Source organism: Eumetopias jubatus, unplaced genomic scaffold (assembly GCF_037043125.1).
Source record: "Eumetopias jubatus isolate StellerSeaLion01/CBP00866 unplaced genomic scaffold, mEumJub1_p1.0 scaffold_9, whole genome shotgun sequence".
In the NCBI taxonomy this organism is placed as follows: domain Eukaryota; kingdom Metazoa; phylum Chordata; class Mammalia; order Carnivora; family Otariidae; genus Eumetopias; species Eumetopias jubatus.
This window is the reverse complement of record NW_028274815.1, coordinates 113784462-113792829: the sequence shown is the minus strand read 5'-3', so window position 1 is coordinate 113792829 and position 8368 is coordinate 113784462. Positions and strand designations below refer to the sequence as shown.

The following is an 8368-nucleotide window of genomic DNA, read 5'->3' as shown; positions in this document are numbered from 1 at the left end:
TCCAACCCACCCACCTTCCACATGATTCACTGGAGTAAAAAGTCAATGTGGTTTCCTCCAAAAAGTCCTTTCATTACCATTTCCCAAGAGATGAGCACTGAATTCCTCAAACTAAATTTATTATCTTGAACAGTGAGTTACTCTCTGATTTTTAACATTTGATTATATTTTTGTCTTATCTCTCATTTCTGTCCTTCCACTCACAGGAAGAATGGAAAACCCCAAAGACATATACTGTCAGGCAGATATCAGTTCTAATCTAGGCTCTATGTCTCATCAGATGTGTGGCTTAGGAACGCTTAGTCACCTCTTCAAATTTTCTTGTCCTCATCCGTGAAATGGAAGATATTACCTAACCTCACAGTGTTGTCCTAAGTGTTCAGATCTAGACCACAGTATTTAGTACAGAAACTGACATATGGTTGATTCATGGTAAATATGAACTGCCGTTATCTTTGCCTCAGGTCTTTCCCTTCCTTCCCCCATTTATACTTCCCCTTCAGTTTATCTTCTCCATCTTTTCTTTGATCATCATTGTCTTTCCCTTCTCTTTTGTTAGTCCTTGATGCCTAGTATGGGATTGGATATGCAGTAAGTACTACTGACAGAGGGGGACACTCTACTCTCAGGAGGATAAAGACAAATGTTTAAGAAAGGGCTCCTTATAACTATGTATTAGTTTTCTGATTGCTTGCTTGATTCATTCACTCATTCCAATTTGTCTCACACAAAATGTCAACTACCTCTAATTTGTCTTTGTTTCCTTCTGGGAAGGAAAGCCCACTATGACATGGGTGCCGCTGGCAAATCTCCCATACTTACACAGAATGCCCGGCTGAGATATGTGATACATGTTATCCTTCTGCCTGGCTGACCCCAGGTATGTCTCATCCTTTTTAGTTCACTGCACACAACCCTGGCCCATTTCCAAAACTAATAAAGGCAGGGCATTGCTCTGCTGCAGTGATCTCTGTTCGGTCCTCTGCAGCACAGCCCTCCATTCTCTCAGGACATGTCAGTCATGAAGCCCTATTTAGTGACCATTTCCATCCTTCTGATCCTGGTTCGTAAGACTCCAGGTAACTCAGGCCTCTCTCAAAGGTTCTGGGGTCTTGCATGTGGTATTGTTATTTTGATGACCTCTGAGATGACTCCCACTCACATACCATAGACACGACCTATGGTCTTTCTGGTCTCAGATAGGTTGTGAATGTTATTCCCATGGTCCATCTCATGTCAAGATCTCTCCTGGTTCTTCCCTGCCAAGACAAATTTAAGAGACTTGCTCCGGCTATTCCTGGCATAGTGGAATATTGAAGCATGAAGCGTTTTAGGTGGTACTGTCGATGGGAGGGGAGCTTGATGCATGTATTAGATGTGAGAGATTGGATCCAAGTTGGGGAGCTATTAGAGGAATCAATGGTAGTTTGGGAGAGTGAGTTGTGGGGGGGATGGTATATGACTTTAGAGAGAGAGAGTAATATTAGAAAAATGAGTGGGCATGAGGTGAGGGTGAGCAATTCTGTTTATAGCACTGGGCTGGACTGATCTTCTGGTGTAGTCTGGAGAGGGAATGGTATTTTTGTGGAATGGAACCGGAGGTGGAGTTGTGTAGAGCTGAGAGTTAGGGTGAAGGTGGTGGTTGGGCTGTGTTTTGGATTGATGCTGTGAATTGGGGATGGGTGGCTTGGCTAGTGTCATGTTTGTGTTAAATTTTATGACTGAGCCTTAGGTGGTTAGAGAACAGATGAGGCTGCGAGTTGGAGTTAGGTGTTTGGTTTAAGTAGGTGTATTATCAAGCGGGGCATATGCGGGGTTTATCTGGGCTAGGGTTGGCGTAGCCTGAGTTTGGGGGTAATTAAGCTTGAGAAAGACAGTTTCATTCATCACAGCAGAGCTGTGACTATTGAAGTGGGGAGAATGAATGCTGCATGAAAAATATCTGGTAATGTTTTCAAATTCTTTTTTTTTCTTTCAAGATTTCTTTTATTTATTCATTTGAGACACAGAGATACAGAGAGAGGGAGAGGGAGAGAGCATGAGCTGGGGGAGAAGCAGAGGGAGGGGGAGAAGTGGACTCCCTGCGGAGCAGGGAGCCCGATGCGGGGCTTGATCCCAGGACCCTGGGATCATGATCTGAGCCCCAAGGCAGACGCTTAACCATCTGAGCCTCCCGGGCGCCCCTGTTTTCAAATCCTTAAAAAAGTTTCTTGAGTATGATTTTCAGGGGCACTGAAAAGCGATACATATAACTGTAGGCAGCGAGGAAAGATGAAATCAGGAAGTTGGAACGTCCTCAAGTGTCTCTCCTCAAACCTTGGCAAGTACAGAGAGACATGGGAGTAGTCTCATCCCAGCCCTACAGAGAACTAAGGTTGTCTCTCCTTCCTTGGGATTGAGTTCAGAGTCACTGTTTTCTCCTCTTTCCCTTTCTCCTCCCTCTTATTCCTCCTTCCCCTTCCCATCCTCTTCCTACTTCACTTTCTCCTACCCCTTATTTCTTACCCTGTCTCATCCTCTTTACTTGCGAGACACTTGTTCTTATTCAGTGAAGTTCAGTTTCCACGTTGGAGCAGTGGTAGAAACCAGTGGGTTTGCAAATAACGACAACAAAGGAAGACAGCATTCTATGCTTCAGAAGTTGTACATAGTGTTGCTCCCTTAATAACCATTCAATACTTTCACCTGGCAGAATTAATGGGCAAGAACTGTTCTGGACAAACTTTTTAAGGATAATCAAAGTCATTTTTTCCTTTCATCACTCCAAACATAGGCTTAGAATATTCAACTGTTTGAAAGCCAAGACTCTGTCTTTTAAATCTATGTATTCCTGGTGCTGAGGTGAGTGCTTTTCACAGAACAGGTTTTAGTAAACATTTATTGAATGAGTGAATATATAAATGACTTATGCCTAAAACATATATATGGGTAGGAAGAACCTCAAGTTAGGTAGGGAAGGACCATGTTTGGGATGCACAGGTGGCAGAGAAATCATGTGTTACATTGCTTTTGGCTTTGGATGGGACTATTAGAGTATAGAGCATACGTTCTGTTTTTCGATTTATGATATTTTAATTTGCTTTTAATACAAGTCCAAAGTGGGAAATGAGCTGGGCAATGTCTACAGGTCAATGTGAGAAAGTCAGGCAGGGTTATGGCTCTCACTCCAGGCAGGAACCAATGCATATATTCTGGGACACTTGTGCAAAGCACATTTGCTGTGGCCTCTCCTCAGACCTATCAAATCAAAATCTCTAGAGACTTGATGTGAGTATACTTAACAAGTCTTCAGGTTATTATAAAGCATGACACATCTTATTAACAGCCTTTTTCACAAACACAGTTGAGATTTTATGATTTGGTGCAAACTTTCTCATTCCCATTTCTCACATTGGGAGACTGGGTACAGACTACAAAGGGTCAGAGGCAAAGCTGATATTTAAAAGTAGGTCTCAAAATACAGAGAGAGCCCAGATGTCCATTGACAGATGAATGGATAAAGAAGATGTGGTGTATATATACACAGTGGAATATTACTCAGCCATCAAAAAGAATGATATCTTGCCATTTGCAACAACATGGATGGAACTAGAGGGTATTATGCTAAGCGAAATAAGTCAATCAGAGAAAGACAAATACTATATGGATTTCACTTGTCTGGAATTTAAGAAACAAAACAGATGAACATAGGGGAGTGGATGGAAGAATAAAATAAGATGGAAACAGAGAGGGAGACAAACCACAAGAGACTCAACTCTGGGAAACAAACTGAGGGTTTCTGGAGGGGAGGTGGGTGGGTAGATAAGGTAACTGGGTGGTGGGCATTAAGGATGGCACTTGAAGTAATGAGCACTGGGTGTTGTATGCAACTGATAAATCACTAAATTCTACCCCTGGAAGGAATAATACAGTATATGTTAATTAAATTGAACTTAAATAAATTTTTTAAAAAAAAAGAATTTAAAAAATAAATTAAAAGGACATACATACATACATACATACATACGTAAAATCAAAGCAGGCCTCTGACTTCAATTTGGAGATGGAGGGATGGTCAAAGGTGATGTTAATTTGATGTGGGTATTAGTTTGTAGTGATGCAGAACAATACAGGGTTAGAACAGCTGCAGGATTGAGAAACTAGAAATATCTACAACAAAACCTTTGTTTATTTATTTAGCCACAGTAAACAGAATCCTCCTGGGCTTGCCTTGACCTGTTTTCTCTATGGAGAGAGTGAGGGAAAGGTCAGCTTGCCTGATTCTCATTCCTGGTATCTATATTCCTATCCATCCTCTGGTGACTACAAAGAGGAGATCTTGGGTGCCCTGGCTTCCATCCACTGTATTTGGGAGAAAATGAAAGTCCACCAGTTCAAATGTTAGCCAGAAGAGTATGGGTGTCACTCTAGCATGGCCCCCTGAAGACCTCCTCCTTTTTTAAGTAGGATGGTGCCAAAGAGAGAGAGGATCCATGATGAGGGTGAGGATTAAAGTAGGAAACACAGCAGTACCATGACGTTGGAACATGGATGAAGGGGTACCATTTTTTACCTCCTTGCTCTGGTTAATCAGCAGGCTGGCTGATGTAGCAGCAATTGAGTGCCTTCTCTGGGCTGGAATGCCAATTTCTGGGGCAGTTCATATACATACCAGTGCCCAAATGCTATGGGATGTCTACCACTAAGGCATTTTCTTTTCTACTTTCTTTCCCCTCACGTTCTCTGACTTCATCTAAACTTGGGACATTTTACATTCTTTCGTAAAAAAATTATCAAAATGTTCTTTTTCTATGCAGGAAATTATGTCAGACTTGCTTGTCCAGTTTTTATTAATGTGGGTGGGCTTTGGGGCCCTCTGCATGCTTAGCACTGAGTACATGGCCTGGCACAGAGTGAATGTCGATGAATGGGTGTGAAATGAGGGGATGGCTGGAAAGGTCCTGCAGGGCTAAGCTATGGATTTTGGACTTCTACTGAGAGCTGAGAAAGTTCTTACACCTGAAGGCACGCAGGAAGATGCCACTCTGTCCTAGAAATCCTATCATATAGAGAGGCAACGTGACACAGAGAGGAAAGCGAATGGGCTTAATATCATATAGAGAAGAAATTGAATCCTACGATGGTCAAGTACAAGCTATGGACATGTGGACAGAACAAGAGTTCTCTTTGAGCCTCAGTATCTTCATCTAAAGAACAGAACATCTAAAGAACAATAGGCTTTTATGAAGGTTCAATGAGATATCATTTGTAAAATGCCTGACACATAGTTGATGTTGGGCATGCAACAGTGATTGTTAGTATTATTTTCTTTGGCTCCTTTGTCTTTGAAAGTTCCAATGGGTAACTAACACTATTGATGACTAGTATTTACAGAAGGCTGACTAAATGTAAGGAACTTTGTCATTGGGGTATTTTCAGCTGAAGAACCTATAATATACACACGCACATATCTGGATGATTGATATATAGCTATCAATACTCATGAATGGGTTTTAGTCATATGTGGCAAGTGTGTGGTAGAAGTCTGTATGTGAGCACATGTGTATATGCTCAATTTGTGTGAATGTGGGCATGTGCATATGGGCCTGTGTGTGCACACCAGTGTGCTGCACATGTACATGCGGTATCGGTTTCTGTGGGACCAATGTATAAACATGAGTGGTGCATGTTTGCTCGAACGTTTTGAAGTGCAAAGGCATGCAGGGGCTGAAATATGTGTGCCCTGCCTCAGCGTGGAGTCTGGCTGTCTGTGATAGAGCTCTGTGTGAGGAGCACACATCTGTATGGGCACTTGAAAACGTCCAAAATGTGCTCACAGGAGCAGCCCTTGAAGCCCTGGACCCTCAGGAAAAGACTTTCATATCAACAACACTGCCTAATATTTCATTATTTCTTATTATGCACCAGATACTCTTCTGAGCATACTCTATATGCTAATCTAAGCATCACAAACGGTAAGGAGTTGGCTCTCTTATGACACCCATTGTGAAAATCATGCAGTGGTGGGCCAGAGAACCGAAGTAACTTGCTTAAGGGTGAGGAGCTATAATGATGGAGCCCAGATTTGAACTGAGGTGGTTTTGACTCCAGATCCTGTTAAGATTCTCAGGGCTTGTTCTCTTTAAATCATGCTTCTCCAGTCCTATTATCACTGCTGCAAGGAAACTAAACATGGCTATGTTTTCTCCAGGTGGCCTGTTCAGATCCCAGTATGGCAAGAGCCAAGAGCCCTGGATTCCATGCCAGCTTTACCATGGCATGTGCAGACATGCCTGCAGAAAAAATGAAACTCAATACTTAACCTGCCCAGATGATCAAAAGTGCTGCCTGAAATTTTCTGTGAAAATAGCCCGTTCTAACAATGTGAAGGATTATGACCCTGACTCCAACCTGTCAGTTACAAACACTTGAAGCTATTCTAAAATTTGAATAAGACCAACTTACCCCTCCTGGAATGATTCTTCCCTCATTCTGGAACACCCTCGCCATAAAAATACATTCCTTCTCATGTGTGTGTCTTTCATCTGTGAGCAGTCATCACTGGGCAGGGGAAGGTTAGGCTGGAACTGGGGAGCAACAGAGTATAGGAAAGGACCCTGGCCAAGAGAGTAAACAGGATGCTAGAATAGTTCGGTAGTGTTGAGGGTGCCAGGAAGGGACGAGATCACATTTCTGCTCTGCTTTGTTACCACCAGGAGGGTTGTGATTCATTCTGGAAGCTGCAGAGTAGACGACAACTGGATTGAGTCTGGATGATCCCATGAATATATGGGGGAGATTGCTGAGTCCTCTGAGTAAACATTGTAGGATCAGGATCAGGACAAGAGGGTTGCCTCTGACATCTAGAGAACCATCCTGGTCTGTTTGGTATGATGTGGTGTCCTCAGGAAGAACCAGAACCATATGAAGGACTAGAATTGAGCGTAGGAATTTACTGGACAAATTAGGGCAACATTTTCTAAGAGGTAGAGCCGTTGGAAAGTGGACTAAACAGGCTTGTCCCTCAGCATTCTCCCAGTTTTGAGTCTGGAGGATCATTTCTGGGTGTGAGGCAGAGGTGTTTGTGGTTATGGTGTTAGAGAGGGATTTGGAACAGAAGCTGGACACTGTACTTGGTAAACTTTAAGATCCTTTCCTTCCTGAGAATTTAGGGATATTGTTTTTCCACTCCAAACTTAGTCACAACTAATAGTTGACATGCTATGGAATTTTCATTGTGTTATGTATACTCCTCTTCGATGGCTAATGTTTCATCTCTTCCCCTCTTTGGATCCAGACTTCTAGAACCAGTGTTCCCAACTAAGTTCTCTAAGTTCTAGATTCCTAATCTCACCCCAACTAAGAGAAATCTGATTTTTGTGCATATCACTTCACTGAAAAGGCCCTGGTTTTGCTCACCAATGCCTTCTTTGTTGAAAAACTCAAGCATTCTTCAGGTTTTACCATTTATTTTTATTTTTTTAAAAGATTTTATTTATTTATTTATTTGAGAGAGAGAAACAGCATGAGAGGGGAGAGGACCAGAGGGAGAAGCAGGCTCCCCGCTGAGCCGGGAGCCCGATGTGGGACTCGATCCTAGAACTCCGGGATCATGACCTGAGCCGAAGGCAGTCGCTTAACCGACTGAGCCACCCAGGCGCCCCAGGTTTTACCATTTAACACTTTGCCTCTAGCCACCCTTTCAATATTGCTCACTTTCCTTGAAGCCTTTGTTATGTTTGCCTTGGCTTCTCTCTTGAGTATCCTTTCTTAGTAATTTTTGGGGTTTCTTCTTCTGTCACCTTCCCCATAATATTTCTTTGCCATTTCCCCTATTTTCTCTCTCTTTTTCACCATAGACACTTTACCTGCATTTCCCATTACGAGACAAATGACAATTTCAGCCCAGACCAATGGATCAAAGGCCATGCACTCACTAAATGACCAATTTATACAGTTGGATTTTAATTTTTATGGGACTTAGAAGTCTGGTGGGAAAATTTAATGATGTTTATATCTTTGAGATTCACTGACACTCAGTTGTATTTGTCAAACAGGGGATAGGGGCTTGGCAGAAGCTAGGTTTCAAGAAGGGACACAGAAATTTTCTGGCATAAGTAGCATGATTAGACACAACTTTTAATATTTAGAAGATAGTATTGGTCCCAGGTTCAGCACAGTAGTTGAAATGTAATATTTCAGACTTTCTATTTTAGCAGTTATGTAGAGGGAAAATCATTGTGCAATTCTAGACTTAAAGCACAGATTCCCATTTCCTTGGGCTTTGCATGTCTTCAAGAAAGAAGCATGGGGGCGCCTGGGTGGCTCAGTTGGTTAAGCGACTGCCTTCGGCTCAGGTCATGATCCTGGAGTCCCGGGATCGAGTCCC

General features: G+C 42.5%; 1 protein-coding gene across 1 annotated transcript; it reads left to right on the top strand.

Annotated features, from left to right (window-relative positions):
- The first annotated feature begins 1012 nt into the window (after nt 1–1012).
- Nucleotides 1013–6429, top strand: LOC114220633 (beta-defensin 116). The gene is given in 2 exon segments (XM_028118589.2): nt 1013–1079; nt 6191–6429. Coding segments are annotated over 2 exon segments (306 nt in total).
- The last annotated feature ends 1939 nt before the right edge of the window (nt 6430–8368 follow it).